Here is an 18,515-nt window from a genome sequence, read left to right as displayed (position 1 = left end):
AGCTTTAGAAATATTTTTTTGTGGGTACCAATACAGGTATGTCGAGTGTTCGGAGATATCTAAGAAAACAAAACAAAACAAAAAACTGCCAGTGCAAGCAGTTTAGTTCCAAACCTGGAGAACACATAAATGTCAAAGAAGGGAAGCGATAAATAGCGAATTCAGATACTCACACTTATGCACACACACACACACACACACACACACACGGACAAAATCCTCAACAAGCCTAAAAAAATACAAAATGATTGCCCATGACATCTCTGCACAAGCTCTTGTTTTTAATGAGTGCAGCTGGGTGTCAGTTGGATCCGTGCTAATGGCCATCTCTCACGCGGCATCATCCTGGCGTGTGTATGTGTGCAGTCTTATCATACCTTCACACACATTGAGCCATCACACCACATATCAACATCTGCCAGCGCTGTCCACACAGCGAAGAGTAGCGAACAGCCATTGATGAATTAAATGGAGTGATGACGGATGGCCGGTTAGCCGTTCTCTGACAAGCCTCGTCAATTACCAAACTGTGAATAAATCACTCGCAGCCGGTGCTAATGTGTTTACAGCCGAGGGTCAGAGCCACCAAGGTTTCAGAACGCGGATGGGTATGAAGGTGGGCACGCGCATTCTTGCATCTTTGTGTTCACATGCTTGTGTCAAGGTGTTTGCAAGGCTGTATGGTTTTGTGCAGGATTTATGTTAACTCGTCGGTCTTTTCCCGTGGTTTTTTTTTTCCCCAATTGTTGTTTTTAACGTTGGTGATGAAGCTGTTTAAAGGATTTACCATTCTCATTCTCCTTGTGTCCAAAATGACTTACAGCTGAGTTGAGCAGTTGACGGTTGAGTCTTTTCTCGAGAAGATCTGGCAGACCTGAGATTTCCAAATATCCATCCGGCAGCGTGACATGGTCCACTTTTAAGCAACCATATTTAATTGTTGGCATTTTAGTTTTATGGATTTAAAATGGTCCAACTGAAAGTATTAAAGCAAGTTATGATGAAATTATATATTTGCAGCTACCTTATCATCATCACCACCATCCATCTATCCATCCATCCATCTAGAAACCTCTGTAGTCTAACTAGGGACTGTGGAGACGATTGTATTTATTCCCATTTTTACGACCATGGTAGACAAACTCCAAGCACATACTGTAGAACCCGAGGCAGGGATCAAACCCAGACTCCGGAGGTGCAAGGCGACACCATTAAGCCACCATGACACATTATTAGAATCACATACTTGCTTTATCCTGGTCAGGTTTATCCCAGTAAGGCTGGAATCCACCCCAAATGGACTTTTCAGGACAGGGAATTTTCAGGACATTACATAGGCACATGCTCACCTACTGTATTTGGTACTGTGCAAATTGGGGTTGAGCCACCCTTTTGCTTCCAAAGAGCCAGACTTTCATTTAATTTTTAAATAATCTCGAGGAATAGTTCTCCAGACTTGCTTTTTTTTTTTATTTCTGAGTAAGTAAAGGTTTTTGTTTCTTATGTCCAGTCCAGTCCCTGTACCTGAGCAGTGTTAAAGGGATTTACTTCCTTTTTCACGTCACACAGTGACCTATGAATCATGCAAGCATAAAAAACATTGGGAAACAGGTGCAGATCATAGTAGATGATCAGGCCGGTGATTAGTTATACCGCTGATGATTGGATGCTGAGTGGTTGGAACAGATGGGAGGGGAAATGAGGTCGCTGCTGAGGTTGTTTCATACTTTTACCTAGCCTGTCACAATAAAACTTTCATTGTAAATAATTTTTATTTTATTTCATTGGAACAAATGTTAATTGTTGATGTTTGATTTAACATAAAGAAATGAGGTGGAGGCTGAGGACTTTTGCAGAGTACTCTTAAATATTGGGATTTAGCATAGCCAATACACCTATGTGAAAAATTTGAGAGGTACCTTGAGAACCTTGATAACGTATGGGAAGCATAAAAATCTGTCACCAAGTTAATAAACCGCAAACCAAGGAGCTGTGCGGCGATATCTCCTTTAGTACTGTAAACCATAACCAGATTAAGTCCAAAGTTGTAGGGTTGTTGCCTATCCAGATAATGGTATGAGCGATACCTTCAAATTAAATAACCATATTTGGCAGTTTCCTTTCTTTTGATCCTCTTTTTATTTCTGGAGTGTACAAGAACGCTACTTACCTTAAAAAAAATTATCATTGGATTTGTTTACTTTTGTTCCCTCTATTGAACTCAGTCAGCCAGCCACATTTGAATGATTTGCCAACAACTGGCCAATGCTAATTTGCTATCTTGGTCATGTCCTTGTGTACAGTGTACAGACGCAAGCACACCGAGCTGCAGTCCATTCAGCTGGAGCTTCAGAGTCCAGACTGCAAGCTGAGCAAGCTGAGAGCCTCCACCATCATGACGGACTACAACCCCAACTACTGCTTCGCCGGAAAGACGGCCTCTGTTAACGACCTGAAGGAAGTGCCGCGCCGCAACATTTCACTCACAAGGTTATCTAACGCTGAACTTGTGCGCACCCTAACACCATGTTTTCCTTAAATTAACCACATTGCGAAGAGGTTTAGATGGTCCTTCTCAACATGGTTAGAGGTATAGCCTGTGGCTTGTAGGAGCTAGAGCAGAATCAGGTCATTCGTTTAACTCGAGTTGGATGCAAGGAAGTGCAAGGAAACGCAACGGCAATTGAGAATTAAAATCCTTTCCCAAGAGTTCTTTGAATACAGTCTCTAGCATTAAAGTTTAGCAAATGCAAGCTCAAGGGTTGTTGGTTCTAGACACTTAGTTGAAGCTTATTGAACATTTGATTTTCACACCAGCTATTCAAGTGCTCCTGTAAAGTTAAGCTCTAAAGAGATACTGGAATGTGTGTAGGGGTTTGGGGCATGGTGCATTTGGAGAGGTCTATGAGGGTCTTGCTGTGGGAATACCAGGAGAACCCAGTCCCATGCAAGTAGCTGTCAAGGTAAGCCTCAATGATACGCAGAACCTCTACTCTTTCTTTTTAAAATGTTTTTAACAGCATGTCTTTATGTAAAAGTGAAAGACACTGAGTAAAGACAGTGGGTGGGAGTGTTCTGGAGTGATTTCTGCTGGCATTTGTGTTTCTAATCAGACGCTTCCCGAGGTGTGCTCTGAACAAGATGAGCTAGACTTTTTGATGGAAGCACTCATAATCAGGTAAACAGACGCTTGAAGAATCGCACATGTTCAATGACAACCTGTGTTCAGTTTTTATATACTACGGTATGTGTTCTCGTCCACCGTTTTGTTTGACAGTAAGTTCAGCCATCAGAACATCGTCCGGTGTATAGGAGTGAGCTTACAGGCACTTCCTCGCTTCATTCTGCTAGAGCTGATGGCTGGAGGAGACCTCAAAACATTTCTTAGGGAAACGAGACCCAGACTGGTGAGCACTCTCACAGGCACACACTTGTAGCACCTACTTGGTTGGCCAGTCATATCCTTAATTATACCATATGTCCATATGCAAGTCGTACTGTTAGACCATCTGCTCGGTTTTCCTTGTTTTGCTTTTTTTTTTTTTTTTTTTTTACTTCCAAACTTACTTTTTTTTCCCCGCTTAGGAGCATCCTTCCAGTCTGACTATGGTGGACCTTTTAAATATAGCAAGAGATATAGCACGTGGCTGCCAGTATCTAGAAGAAAATCAGTTTATTCACAGGTATAAGATACACACACACACACACACACACACACACACACATGCTGTTAGTCCATGTCTAGCAGATGGGATCTTTGCTGTTTCATAGACTCAGCAAATGTGTTCCTTTCAGTCACATTTTTCCCTCTCAGCATGAGACGGTCCTTTTTAGATGACGCAGACGTTCTGCTTCGTCCCCACACCCTTGCTCAGGGGACCGTGACAAACGAGTCCAATTAGAGCTCATTTACACTACATGTACAGTCAAATCATTAATCTGGTTACTCTGGAGAAAAAGGGAGACAGAAACACCTTTATTTACAGACTTACTTTAATCACTGCTCTGCCATTCCCGTGCCTACATTCACGTCTGTTGAGTTCAAAGAGATTTACCAATCTGGCATTATATCTGTTGCGTGTAATATATTTAAGACGCAAAACATGTCGAGGAAAACGTATGATAGAGAAACATATATATGAAAACTTATGATAGAGTGTGAAAACCTATCTGCTGTATAACTTTTTTTAAGAAGACCATACAGTATGTGATATTCAAGACGCAAGACATGTTCATTAGTCCTTGATATGAACCAATAATATACCTAATAAGAGTATGTCAATATTGAGACGGCCCTTTAAATTACATTATAATGTAGCGAGGAAGAATCAAACGTACATGAAAGGAAGTACAGATTTCTATAAGCCAGCCTTTATTACTGTACATTGCATTGTTTCCCTTTTTTTTCGTATCTGGTTCTATTATAAGATTTTTCTCTAGCACTAAAGTTTAGTTTGTCCTTCGCAGGGACATTGCAGCGAGAAACTGCTTACTCACTTGTAAAGGTCCAGGAAGAGTGGCCAAAATCGGAGACTTTGGCATGGCCAGAGACATCTACAGGTACTGTACAGTATGCTGACCAGCACTAAATGCCTTCTAGAAATCCAAGACCTTGATAATATAGAACTCTATCTATTGCGTTATAGTGTAAACTTTTGAACCATAGTTTACTTTCTGACCTTGTTTTTGTCATCACGATTTTATTTTAGGGGTAGTTCAATGACAAGGTGGTCAATATATTTGTGAAAATGTGGTAAATTGTCTGCTTTGGGACAATGACCCTAGTTAAACGGTATAAATACAGTAGGGTATAGGGTATTATCCATAGATGGATGGATGGATGGATAGATAGATAGATAGATAGATAGATAGATAGATAGATAGATAGATAGATAGAAAGAAATATGCAGTTTGATGTCGGTTGGTACTGTATAATACAGTATGTAATTTATAATATATATATATATATACTGTATGCATGCAATAATATGTTGATTGAGTTTTAATATGTAATATAGAGAATTCATGCTTTGTTTGTGTTTTCATGACTTTTTCTTGAAAACAAGAAAAAAGGCGTTTTGTTGTACATGAAAGCTTCTAATAAGCTTTTAGTATAGTGAAGAAAATAAATAATTAGCCAGTGGGAGTGAACATTCAAAAAAATGTACTCCATGCAAACGTTTATTTTAACCTTACTAAATTAGGTTGCAAATAATTAACACAGAGCATATTATAGTACTTTAAAATGATGAGGACACAGCAATTTGTCTAATCAATTTAGTAGACAATAAGTTTACATGGTTTTATTTAATTTTGCACCATGCATATAAATGAATTGTGAGCAAATAAAAGAACTGCACATTTGTCATGCTCACGGCCTATACAATTAACATTGATCAAGTTTACATAACAATTTAATAAGAAGAAAAACACACTTACATACTGTCTCAGTCATGTGCAGTAGTGTTGTGTTGTGTGTAATGGTGTGATGGTGTTACGCCCCAACAGAAGACTGTGCACTACATATTGTTTAATGCTGCCTTACTACTTTAGCATGATCTTAAATATGAATAACGTTATAAGTATGAATTCATTCAACACAATTTTAAAATTGGTAATTTTTTATAACTGATAATTCTGGTAATGAGGAGGTTGTTTGTCTTTACAGACAGGAAATGCAGAGAATTTGAGCTGCTTGTGTGACTCCACTCTATGTAGCCACACAAGTGGGGCATCATATCATGTCCCAAAAATAGCCATTATTATTTTGGGTTATATTGCACCATCGGAATATTGGCAATGAAATATTTTATGACTCTCCTTACAGTCACTCACTAACAAGACCATTTCTTTTTTCACCACCACTCTCTGCTTAATGTTTGTTTTTCTCACTTTCCCTCCAACATGTGACCTGATGGGCCAGGAGATGTTTGTGTGCTTTATAAAAGCCATGGAATTTCACGAAAAACATATACTGGTAGTTAAAAGAAATGAATGAATAAATAGATAATTAAATAAATAACATGTGAAAGCACCATCATAAAAATGCTGTTGCTTAATGATGATGTAGAATCCAAGTATTTAACAAGTTGAAAAAAAAAAAACTTCTTTATCTATTTAACTCTCAGTCTTACCATTCATTAAATGCAAAAGAGCACACCAACAGCTTTATTTATTATTATTATTATTATTATTATTATTATTATTATTATTATTATTGTTGTTATTATTATTATTGTTATTATTATTTATAACATTCTTAATAATAATAATAATAATAATAATAATAATAATGATGATGATAATAATAAAGCTGTTGGTGTGCTGTTGGTGTGATTATTATTATTATTATTATTATTATTATTATTATTATTATTATATATGTAGGGGAAATGAAATGTATTTTAAATAGAAACTCACAAAGGTTACCAGAAAACTTTAAATAAGAGTGACTTAATCTATAACTACTGGGGAAAAAAAATCTATGTAATTTTTTATTCTTTATGTAATTTCGAATAAATTTTTTTCATGCAATTTAAGGACAGGAAGGTTAATTGTCGATGTTTTCTTCCTCATGCTCTTTCTCTCTCTCTCCAGGGTGCAATTAATATTGCATTCAATGGATAAACATAATTCTCCTTCGTAATTTGATGTAATCACACGTAATCATAAACTAATGAGCCTCACTTAAAAGTCAATTTGAACTACATTTCTTACTAACATATTCTCAACCCTCGTAACTGTAAGACTCTTTGTCTTTGATCATTTATTTTAAATGTTACGTAACCCTCTGATGTTCCACGGGCAGCAGTTCGAAAAGATGCCCTCAGCGGGAGAAAAAAATGGGAAAAACTAAATTATATTGTGATCGTATATATATATAATATAACTATTAATTAAAATGTTTTATACCTGTTTTTATTTAATATTTAACACATTTTGGTGCAGTGATGGCTCAGGCAGTGGAGGCTCTGGTTTGCTGATCAGAGGGTTGGAGGTTTGAGCCTTGTCACTGCCGGGTTCCACTGCTGGGCCCCTTAGGCAAGGCCCTCAACTGTCTGCCCATATACTGTATAATACTGAGATTTTATTCTTAGTGCCGGTCCCAAGCCTGGAGCAATGTGTGGAAAGCAGATTTGGATCATTTGCATAATTTCCGAATGACCTGATGATTCCCTGAGAACGGGAAAAAGCACAATGAATAAAAAGATTAATATTTGCATTTATATCCAATTAAATTTTATTTATGTAGCGCCTTTAACAATGGTCATCATCGCAAAGCAGCTTTACAGAATCAAAAACAAATTAAGGAAATGACACCCACCCACCCACACACACACACACACACACACACACACACACACACACACACACACTATATCGCCTAAAGGTATTTGCTCTCCTGCCTTCACATGCATGTGACCTTAAATAACATCCAATTCTTAATCTTTAGGGTTTAATACATGTATGTATGATGTTTGCCCCGCCCCCTTTGCAGCTATAACAGCTTCAACTCTTCTGTGAAGGCTTTCCACGGGGTTTAGGAGTGTGTTTATGAGATTTTTTGACCATTCTTCCAGAAGCATATTTGTGAGGTCAGACAATGATGTTGGACGAGAAGGCGTGGCTCGCAGTCTCCACTCTAATTTATCCCAAAGGTGTTCTATCAGGTTGAGGTCAGGATTCTGTGTAGGCCAGCCAGGTTCTTCCACACCAAACTCGCTCATCTATATCTTTATATACTTTGCTTTGTGCACTGGAGCGCAGTCACATTGGAACAGGAAAGGGCTGTCCCCAAACCAAAATGTCTTGGTATACTGAAGCATTAGGAGTTCCCTTCACTGTAAGTAAGGAGCCAAGCCCAACTCCTAAAAAACAACCCCACAGCCGTTGTAACATGTCTGACCTTACAAATGTGCTTCTGGAAGAACGGCACAAAATTTCCATAAACACACTCCTAAACCTTGTGTGAAAGCTCTCATAGTAACCTTAAAGCTGTTATACATCATATTAAAGTGTTTATTAAGGATCGGATGTTACTCAACTCCATATGCATGTGAAGGCAGGTGAGTGAATACTTTTAGCAATAAATATATATTTACAAAATGCTGACCTTTTTTTTTTCCCTATAATGGACATGCCAGGTTCTGAGCATAATGTGACTTACTGTACGTTCGCTCATTATTTGCCTCTACAGTGTCATAACATAAAGCTCTGTTAACAAAAATATTTTACCTTACTGTGGCATTATGTTAACTTGACATAAAAATTAAATAATGTCATCCTTATATAAGTGAAAGCTTATTAGAATAAATGTTCATGAACAAGATAAAAGTTCAGCCCGGTGAGCACTGTCCTTGAACAAAGTGTTTTATATAACATATAACAGCTGTGACAGTAGATCCATCTAGGGCAAATGCCATGTTTATATTAATGCATTTATTTAATTACATTTATTTACAGGGACTTTAAAAACTAAATAAAAATTTATATGTAAAAAGTATGTAACTGCTGATAATGTACTGTAAGAATAATTAGAATTTATCATTTATTATGAATGTATATCATTAATAATGTGTAGCTGCTGTAATGTACAGTAAGTGTTAACAGGGACTAGATTAAAGAATACTCTATAAAGAATAAAGCACTCTTAAATGCGTCACCATCAACAACTTTTTGGTTGTAACCTTCGCTTTACAGAAATAAACTGTACATCTCTTTTTGCTGCTGCATGGTAAGTCCTTTTAGTTCTTCCTATGACAGAGTGGTTTCAATCAAACTTAATAATTCAAGACGCCCAATATTGTTATCTTTGATCTTTGAGAGGAACTGGAGGCAAACCCGGACAACTTCTACAGCAGCAGGCCTGACGCTGACTCAGTGAGATGGTTTGAAGAAGAAGAAAAAAAAAGGAAAAAGCCTGCTGAGTGAGCGGAACTGGTGTTGTGCGGCCATAAAGCACTTTTAATTGCCGAATTAGATTCCTGCATCTACCTGCTAAACTTCAGGACCTGGGATCTTTGAAGCAAAAACTCTCAAATTAGGTTTTAAAGATTCTTCTGTGCTTTAGAGACCAGTAGTTTTTATGTAACACTGTTTTGGGAATTGTGTTGCGAGAGACAAAGATAGCTTGGTTTAATACATTTGAAAAACCCTGGGGTGTTAGCTTATACTCGCTTAGGTTTTTTTCGCCACTAAACAAGCAGTCATTCATCATATTTCAGTCATTTGATCACTTACACAATTACAATTCTATATACGAAGGGTGTTGGAGATAAAGCGGGACTTTTTTATTAGGCAGAATAACAGAGCATCGTTCTGATAATAAAAACGCCCTTTATTTCCCTATATAATCCCCTGCTACACTAATGCACTTATCCCAGCACTTGTACTTGTGCTTCTTTATTTACCTTCAAATAAAGAAGGTTCTCTCGTTATGCCGGAGCCATGTTTTAAGTCTGAAACGCCGACCTCCCAGGAACTCCTTTAATGGTGTTTTCAAGCATGTTGAAATGTCCTGGAGCGAGGTCAGGACTGTATGGGGGATGTGGCAATAACTCCCAGCTGACTTCCTGTAAGCATGTTGGTGAATGATTGTGTGTACAGTTCCAGTTTGTGTCAGATGCATGTTGGCAATACGTTATCCATCGATTTTCAAGGGTCAGACGTTCTACTTACTAAATGTTAATGGGAACTACTGCAGTGTTATCTGATTACCTCCACCTTGGGTCAGGATCTTTATTTACAGTCCCAGTTTGATGTGAATGTCCCGCTTAGAATAACTCAGGGTAGCATTTATTTGTATCGCATAAAAAGAGGAAGAAGGTGCAAACAAGGCTTCTGTGGAGTTAAGCTACTTTGCCAAAGTCTTCAAGATTAGCCTCAGGTATGAACTGGTGGGGTTACATCAGTAACATCCAGTGAGCAACCGGTGTAAACCCTGTGCCAGGGTTGGTTGCATGGACCCTTTCAACCGAAAGACAAACAACAACCATAAGCATTATTTAATCGAAGCTACTGTATTTGCAAATTTTCACTACAGAATATACAGTTTATGAGATAAAATGTTTAAATATATATATAAAAGTAAATCAGAAATTTAAAAATTGTCCGATTTTGTCAGGGGGGGGGGGGGGGGGGGATAATGGGTTCAAGAGAGATTCTCAGGTTACACAAGCCACCAGTAAAGCTTTAATGCACGTTGAGAGTGTGACTGATTCAATCATTAATGATTAATAGTTCATTAAGCTCGTCCGCCCTGGAGATGGGGGCAGGAGCATCTTGGAAGCGACTTCCATCAGAATCGAAATGTTTTTGGTCATTTCATAAATGCAGGAGGTTAGAAGGAATTCATATTGGTTTGCAGGGAGGAAAACACCTAACACAACAAGGGCAACAGCTTTAGACGTTATTCTTCACACACCTGCTATTCGGCATTCAGATAAGAGGGATAAAGCTAATCAAAGTAACTTAGCAACACATTTTAGCTGGGATTGTCTTGCTTTTTGTCCTGGAATGCTCTCCCATGAGCGGGATTGCACAAAGATAATATATAGGTGAAGCTGCAGGGGTGTGATGTCTGCCAGTTGGTGTGGCTGCGAGTTATCTCAAAGGTCCACACATCGGCTCCTGCAGCCCACAGACATGATAAGGTTGCCCATGCTCTGATTTTTGTCAGGAGTGTAAATGTGTTTGTTTGGAAGACAGGAGGCAATACGTCTCTGGCTCTCGGGTTCCTTTTCGTTGTAAACAACAGGTTTTACCTTCATTCTGTCCCAATGGCGCTCAAGGACACGCTAACAATCAGGCGCTTTCTGTGTACATTTCCCCAGAGTCTCGTTTTCCTCTTTTTTCCTCCCTCTCTCTTTCTCCAGGTGAGTTGAGATACGTTATCACGAACATATCTGATACAGGAGCACATCTCAGATAAGAGCTGCTCAGAAAGAGGAAAAGTGACTGAGGCTCTCTCCGGCTCGCTCGTAGGAGCTACTTTCAATGCGGCTCGTCCAGTAGCATTATAAACGCGTGGAAATTGAATCGTAATCCACTTTGAATGCACACTTATCAGTGCGGATACGTGTGAGTCATTACAATAGCAAGCTTTCCATTCTCGAGTCACTCTTTTACATAAGCTGTTGGTTTGAAGAGTATGCTGGCATTTTTCTACATTAAGCTTTTTTACTAGAAAGACTGAAAGTTTTATTGGCAACAGATCGTTAGTGTATGCATTAGAGGTATGGTACTGTAGTGGTTAGCTCTTTGGTCTCATGGCATCAGGGTCGAGGGTTCGATTCCTGCCTCTGGTCTGTGTGTGTGATGTTTGCATGTTCTCCCCATGACTGGTGGGTTTCCTCCAGGTTCTCCGGTTTCCTTGCACAGTCCAGAGACATGCAGATTAGGTTAATTGCCGTTCCCAAATTGATTGGCATCCTGTTCAGGGTGTAACCTACCGTCTAAGATTTCCACAGCCCTAAACAGGAATAAGTGGTATAGAAAAGGAATGAATGTATTTCATTACCATACCCAATAGTTCTTTCATCGAACAAATAATTTAATATATATATATATTTTTTAATTAACAAGAAAAAATGTTTTATAGATGTATATAAAGTTTTTATTCATAGTATTTATTTACATATACTTTAGTATACAATTGTGATATGGCATAGAAACAAGGTCAGTAACCACTGTAAGATAACCCCAGGGAACAGACCTCGTTTAGAATTCAGACTCATTATGTCAAATTACAAAATAATGTCTTAACATTAACTCTGCAGCTTTAGAAGATAGGTTTAAATAAAAAGTCTATTAATTATTTAGATATTTAATAGAGTTGGAGTTTATGAAAGTTGGTAATGAAAAACGCTCAGAAGTTTAAGTCGGTATACCCCAGAGTCTCGTTTTCCTCCTTATTCCTCCCTCTCTCTTTCTCCAGGTGAGTTGAGATACGTTATCACAAACATATCTGATATTGGTTTGAAGAGTATGCTGGCATTTTGCTACATTAAGCTTTTTACTAAAAAGACTGAAAGTATTATTGGCAACAGATCGTTAATGCGTACATTAGAGGCTTGGTAGTGTAGTGGTTCCAATACACATTATGATTCATTCATTTATATTCATTAGCAGAGGTTTTATCTTGGTCAGGGTTAAATTGGATCAGGAATCTAACCTGGGAAAACAGGGATCGAGGTGGGAATAAGCCGAGAACGAATGTCAGTCCATAACAGGGAACCTCGTACACATTTACATACTGTATGCATTTACACCTCGTGGCAATTTATCTTCACAAATTCATCTTCCGGCTTGTTTCTGGGAGGTGGGAGGAAACCCAGGAGAAGCCCACTTGTAAATAGAAAGACATGCAAAACAGCAACAGCAAACAGCAGAGCTCAGGATAGAACTAAATACCCTGAAGCTGTGAGGTAACAACATTACTGTCAATATACATTATATCATATTATATCATATTATATTATATTATATTATATCAATCATATTACATTACATTATATTATATTATATTATATGAATAAAAGATGGATTTTAGTCAAGTGCATTTTAATTAAGCAGTATCACACGAGAAAGAGTGCTGTTGTATTGAATATCAGCACGGCTGTGATGCGGTGGTAGACAGTACTGCGGAGCGTACAGACCTACTTTTACACATGCTATGACGGACAGTTAGTGTAATTAACAACTGTAGAACACCTGTGATGCTAAGTGATACATACTGTATAGTTAAACGCCCCAGTGCTGTTATGCTGTATATCATCACTCTTGGAAGGCCTCTTGTTCAATCAGTTAACTTTGTCACGATTTACTATTGCATAATAAGGATTTCATGAGAATATTCAATTCAATTCAATTCAATTTTATTTGTATAGCGCTTTTAGCAATTTTCATTGCCGCAAAGCAGCTTTACATAGTCAAAAGAATTATTTAGGTTTGTATGAAGTGTGAGTTTGTATGGATCAAAATGGTCAGTTTGTCCCTGGTGAGCAAGCCGAGGGCGACAGTGGCAAGGAAAAACTCCCTGAGATGGTAAAAGGAAGAAACCTTGAGAGGAACCAGACTCAACAGGGAACCCATCCTCATTTGGGTAAAACAGAGAGCAGTAAATGATCTTCATTTATACAGTGTGTAGGGTGGCAGGCAGTTTAGCATAACAGTTGATGTTAATATGGAGTCCAGGTAGTTTTTGAAGACTCTAGGTAGACTTGTAGGAAGTATAATATAATATAATATAACTCACTTTTGTGAACTTGATTTATATTTTTCCCATATTTTCTCCTGTCTTGGTGATATACATGTGCATGTTTCCATGACTACAGTCATAAAGTATTTTCTTTTATTCCTAGTGTTTTATTCTTTCTCTCTCTCCTACAGTAGAGTTAATCAGTCACTGTGCTGCTCTGCTTGGCTGCTATGGGCATGGGAGCCTGTGTATGGATGAAAAATCAAGTGTGTGTGTGTGTGCGTATGTGTCTCTACAGAGCCAGTTACTACAGAAAAGGAGGCCGTGCCATGCTGCCTGTTAAATGGATGCCTCCAGAGGCCTTCATGGAAGGAATATTTACCTCCAAAACCGATACATGGTGAAAAAATTGTCTTCTTAAAATATTTTCAGTCTGTATTTTTTGCCTGTCATTTATATATTCACACTTGTAGTTCTTCTTTATTACACGGCTCAGGTCTTTTGGAGTGCTGCTGTGGGAAATTTTCTCGATGGGATACATGCCATACCCCAGCCGCAGTAATCAGGAGGTTCTGGATTTTGTCACGAATGGAGGCAGGATGGATCCTCCAAAGAACTGCCCAGGACCAGTGTGAGTGGCTTTATAACTACCAACTACCTTATATACAGTACATATATGGTATATTTTATGGCACAGTTAAGTCTTTATTTGTCACATACACATGACTGCTCAATGAAATTCTTTCTTCGCATATCCTTGCGTAACCGGGGGTCAGAGCTCATGGTCAGCCATGATACAGCACCCCTGGAGCAGATGGGGTTAAGGGTCTTGCTCAAAGCCCAACAATGGCAACCTTGTGGAGCTGGGTTCAGTAACTCAGAGCCCTCTGAGCTACCACTTCACATGTTAATATGCACATATGGTTATAGCAGTCTATTCTTCGTCCGCAGCATTGATTTGTTAACTATGCAACGACTGTTGGAATGATAGTTTAATTCCTTGCATTTTTTTTTTTACCGTAGACATTTTGACAAAGTAGTTTTACAGGTGTAGACTTAACGAACAATAAAGTTAAGACTAACAACTTAAGACTTAAGATCAATAATGAACAAGCTAGAGTTGACCGTGGCAAAGAAAAACCTCCTGAGAAGTCATGAAGAAAAATCCATGTGAGCAACCAGCGTTAAAAGTGTCTTTTCAAAATCAAAACTATTCTACAGCTGTAAGTTGTAAAGTCTAGTAAATGTTCATGGTATGACATAAGGACATAAACTCTACTTGGAAAGTGGAAATACTTATGGCATTCTTGTGGGACCAAGCACAACAGCAGAAAAAGCCGTAACATACTGTAAGACACTGCCCCAGTAACTGCCCTATTACACCACACAGTTGGGAACTTCTTGAAGGATGCAACCCAAATGAAAATTCTAATTAGCTGTGTAAAAAAAAAAAAAAAAAAGAGGCTCGATTAAATCAAATCTCAGTTGTGTATGTTTCACTCAAATTTGGCTCTTAGCTATCGCAAGGCAATCACCCACACAGTAAATAGCCTGGCTTGGTAAGGGAGAAAATCCAGTAATGAGAAAACAAAACATTTTAATGAGTCAACTTTCTTTGCGTGTTTGTTCATGTGTGTGTGTAACAGCTATCGGATAATGACGCAGAGCTGGCAACACCAACCCGAAGACCGGCCAAACTTCTCCACTATCCTAGAGCGGATTGACTATTGCTTGCAGGTGAAGTAGTGATTCTTATGAGGTTTCTCAACCACCAAATTTACACTGTGTGGGACAAATCTGTATTGCTAATACACTTGGAGAGCAATTCGGTAAATAATTTAATTAGAATTTTTTGAAAAGTACTGGTTCTTGCTTCATTGATAACTAGAACTTAAAACCCCACAGAGTCATCAATATGTGGCAAAATTTTAGACTAATAAGTTCTTATTTTTTGGAAACCAATGCATCAGCCAGTGCACCTACCAGTGCCTTGGAATGATCGATGAGCAAAAATATCAGCTTTCTAACTTTTTGATAAGTAACATTCAAAGTGTTAAAGTTGGTAATTGTCCGGTTTCTTTCAATTACTCAGGATCCAGATGTAGTAAATGTACCTTTACCTGTCGAATATGGCCCAATGCCTGAGGAGGAAGAGCGGGTACCCATGCGTCCAGAGGACCCTGCTGCACCCTCTTTACTAGCCACCCCCCAGGGCACAGAGGAAGCGTCATCTTCTACAGCTGTGACCCGCTCAGAGGAGGCCAAGAGAGCTGCAGAGGCTCTCCTGATGAATGCCCGCCCCTCTGACAACAAACCTGTACCCGGTGCTGCCTCCCAGCTCCACTCCCATCCGCCAGTGTCCTCAGCATCTGCTCTGCCAGCCTGCAGTAAGGCCTCCTCTGTCGCCCCTGCTCCTCAGGATGGAGGCCATGTCAACCTGGGTTTTGCTCAGGCTTCTACAGGTGAGAAGGATAACCGTAATGGGAAGCCAACCAACTTGTGGAACCCTACGTATGGTTCATGGTTTCTACAGCAGCAGCAGAAGAGGCAGCAGGCCCAGAGGCAGGCAGCAAGTCAAGGCCATGAGCTCTCTGGCCGGACTGGAAGTATGGCTGAGGCTCTGGGTCTGCAGCATCAGCACAAGCAACAACAGATACAGATTCAGCAGCAGCAGCAGAAAATGCAGCTCCAGCAGCAACAGCAACAGCAGAAACTTCAACAGCAACAACAACAGATCCAGATCCAACAGCAGCAGCAGAAGATCCAGCAGCAGCAAAAAATCCAACAACAGCAACAAATTCAGATCCAGCAACAGCAGCAGGGTCAGTGCCGGCCTCTTTTACCCCCTCCTCCCCAAACTGCCCCAGCCCCTCTGTTGCTGGATTCAGCAGCCCTGCCCCCTGTACCACTTTACAGACTGCGCAGATTCCCTTGTGGAAACATTGGGTATGGCTATCAGGAGCAGGGTCTGCCTTTGGAGTCAATGTCTGGACCCCAGAATGCCATGCCACCCCCTGCCATCGCCAACCAGCAGAGACCCATCTCACTTGGCCGGACTGGCACTTCCGAGGACAGCCGTCCCCTGTTGGTGACAATGGGAACAGTTCAGGACTCCAGACTCCCCAAGATGGAAGGGCACAATGCCACAGTGCTTTAACCCTTCACTATCTCCTCCCTCCCAGACTCTTTTATTCATTACCCGCTTGAAACACTGTGCCATCCGTCTGTGCCCACCACAGCTAATGACCACCATGCATTCCCCTTCCCTCCCCATGCTTTTCAGCTAGACCAACATTTACTCCTCACTACCAGCGACTTCTGGAATGAGACTGACTGTTTTAATATCTAAATCTTTAAGAAGTCATTAGATGGAGGGAGCACTGGGAGTTTTGTAGAGGTTACAGATTTAGAGCTGGAGTGGCTCATAAGAACTTTACATGCGAAATGCCCTCACACCGTTTCTCACATTCACAGGGAAAAAAAAAGTTTGTTGATGTTTGCTTGCCTGCTTGTTTATTTATTCATTTGTTAATTTATTATTTCAAAGCTTTGTAAATTATTAATGGGTGTGCTTCATAAGCAAACCGCTCCACATGCATCATTTTGTTCACTCTTGAATTTGGTTGGCTTTTAAACAGCAGTTATCATCCAAGTTGAAATTTAATGAATTTAACGAACTGTTAATGGTTTCTGTTAAGCAAATTGGTTGATGTTATAGGCGGCTGACATCTATTAGCAGGAAGGTAATCATTTGCCTTGGTATTTGAAAAGGGGCTAAGTGGCCTGGGAAAATGTCATGTCTGTGAATAATTTTACTGTTGTATGAACACTGCAAGGAATTGTGTGACTCTTGTGAAAGAGGTGTAAATTTCTGTATTTAACTCAAAAAGGAATTGAGGTACTGATCTCTCTCATTCCATCTATTTTCAGTTAACCTGTGGCTTCTAAAAGAAGCTTTTGTGTATATAAGAGCTGTATCCATCTTTGCAGAAAATTTAATTATTGCTCTTTGGTCTCTTTGTTTCAGTTCAATTGAATTCAATAAATAAATGGTTAATTTTAAAAATACTTAACAGGGCCATACATCATTTAATACTAATGTTTTCTACTAACATTTAGATCTGTTGACGCACGCTTATGCGTAGCTGTTTAAAATGCAGTTTGCATTATTCCATACTTTTAGTATGAATTTAGAGGTGTTGGGATTTTACACCCTAGCTCAGGAGGGCGGGTAAGTATGGCATGGAAGGTTCTTCTTTCAATCATATTAGTGAAGTAGGTTAAAAAAGAAATCTTCTATTTTTTGGACATCATCTTTTCAAAGGATTCAGGTTTACAATAATACTAATACACTTGTTAAAAACTTAGCTGTCTCACTTCCATAATCAACACATTCAGTGGTAATAAAAGTGCAAAATGTTTTAATATGCCAAGCAAAAGTCTTCCCTTAGTGATTATGATTGATTACGACTTCTCTGGGCCAACAGCAAGGTTTTAGATCGCTAAGGAATGGAAGGTTTTTATCCAAGAAAGAAGCCTCTGCTCCAAAGCCTCTTTTTAAATAAAAGTTTGTAGCTGAGGACATGAACAACTATAAAGGCTCCTGGAAAGTTTTGATTAGGGGTCTGTTTGAAGGTGTAAAGGTTACCCCAAGAAGACTACTGTACTAACTGTTAAGCATGGTGGTAGAGTGGATAACGAAAGCCAGTTAAGCTTTTGGAGGCTCAACCCTATTAAAATGTTGTGGGCTGTGCTCAAAAGTCAGCACCGTGCCAGGAGCAATTAAACATATATCCAGAATTCTTCTAGAACCAAAAGTTTCTTCTAAAGGTGTAACTTCTAGAGGACATTCTGCTAAATTTTAAGTGTCCTGCATGTATATTTTTGACCCTATGTTTATGGTTTTAGAAAATGTAAAATGAGCAATGCTTGTGAACCTTTGTTTGGGTTTTGCATATTGTACAATCAATCACTCTGCGTCAAAAAAGGGCGGTTCAAGAACTCATTACAATTGCCATGACAATCATGTTCATGATGAGTGTATGTAAACTTCTGACTGTAGCTGTATGAATAAAAACTTCCTTCTTTTAATCAAACAGAAATACTGCAGCTGGGCACCAGGTCTGCCTGTAGTAAGGTTGCTTTGCCCTGGAGCTTAACAGCTTTTATAGAAAACTAAAAGCTTTGGCGTAACCTTAGCTGCTACAGTCTCTAAAACAGTGTATTGTATATGGAAACCATAACTAAAATAACAAAAATGCTAACCTTGCATGACACAGAGAAGCTAATAAATGTTTTCATAACTTCTAGTCTGCAG

General features: G+C 39.1%; 1 protein-coding gene across 1 annotated transcript in view; it reads left to right on the top strand.

Moving 5' to 3' along the window:
• Nucleotides 1–17,243, top strand: part of alk (ALK receptor tyrosine kinase) — a 512,699-nt gene extending 495,456 nt beyond the window's left edge. The window contains exons 20-29 of the mRNA XM_053509911.1: nucleotides 2,304–2,490; nucleotides 2,873–2,963; nucleotides 3,114–3,178; nucleotides 3,278–3,407; nucleotides 3,586–3,683; nucleotides 4,468–4,560; nucleotides 13,497–13,598; nucleotides 13,695–13,829; nucleotides 14,845–14,935; nucleotides 15,291–17,243. Coding sequence (XP_053365886.1) covers nucleotides 2,304–2,490; nucleotides 2,873–2,963; nucleotides 3,114–3,178; nucleotides 3,278–3,407; nucleotides 3,586–3,683; nucleotides 4,468–4,560; nucleotides 13,497–13,598; nucleotides 13,695–13,829; nucleotides 14,845–14,935; nucleotides 15,291–16,355 — 2,057 coding nt within the window. The 3' untranslated portion in view covers nucleotides 16,356–17,243. The remainder of the gene's footprint in view (nucleotides 1–2,303; nucleotides 2,491–2,872; nucleotides 2,964–3,113; nucleotides 3,179–3,277; nucleotides 3,408–3,585; nucleotides 3,684–4,467; nucleotides 4,561–13,496; nucleotides 13,599–13,694; nucleotides 13,830–14,844; nucleotides 14,936–15,290) is intronic.
• Nucleotides 17,244–18,515: the final 1,272 nt, after the last annotated feature.

This window comes from Clarias gariepinus, chromosome 13 (assembly GCF_024256425.1).
Source record: "Clarias gariepinus isolate MV-2021 ecotype Netherlands chromosome 13, CGAR_prim_01v2, whole genome shotgun sequence".
Classification (NCBI taxonomy): Eukaryota; Metazoa; Chordata; class Actinopteri; order Siluriformes; family Clariidae; genus Clarias; species Clarias gariepinus.
Note: the sequence above shows the minus strand (reverse complement) of the source record. Positions and strands in the feature narration are given on the sequence as shown.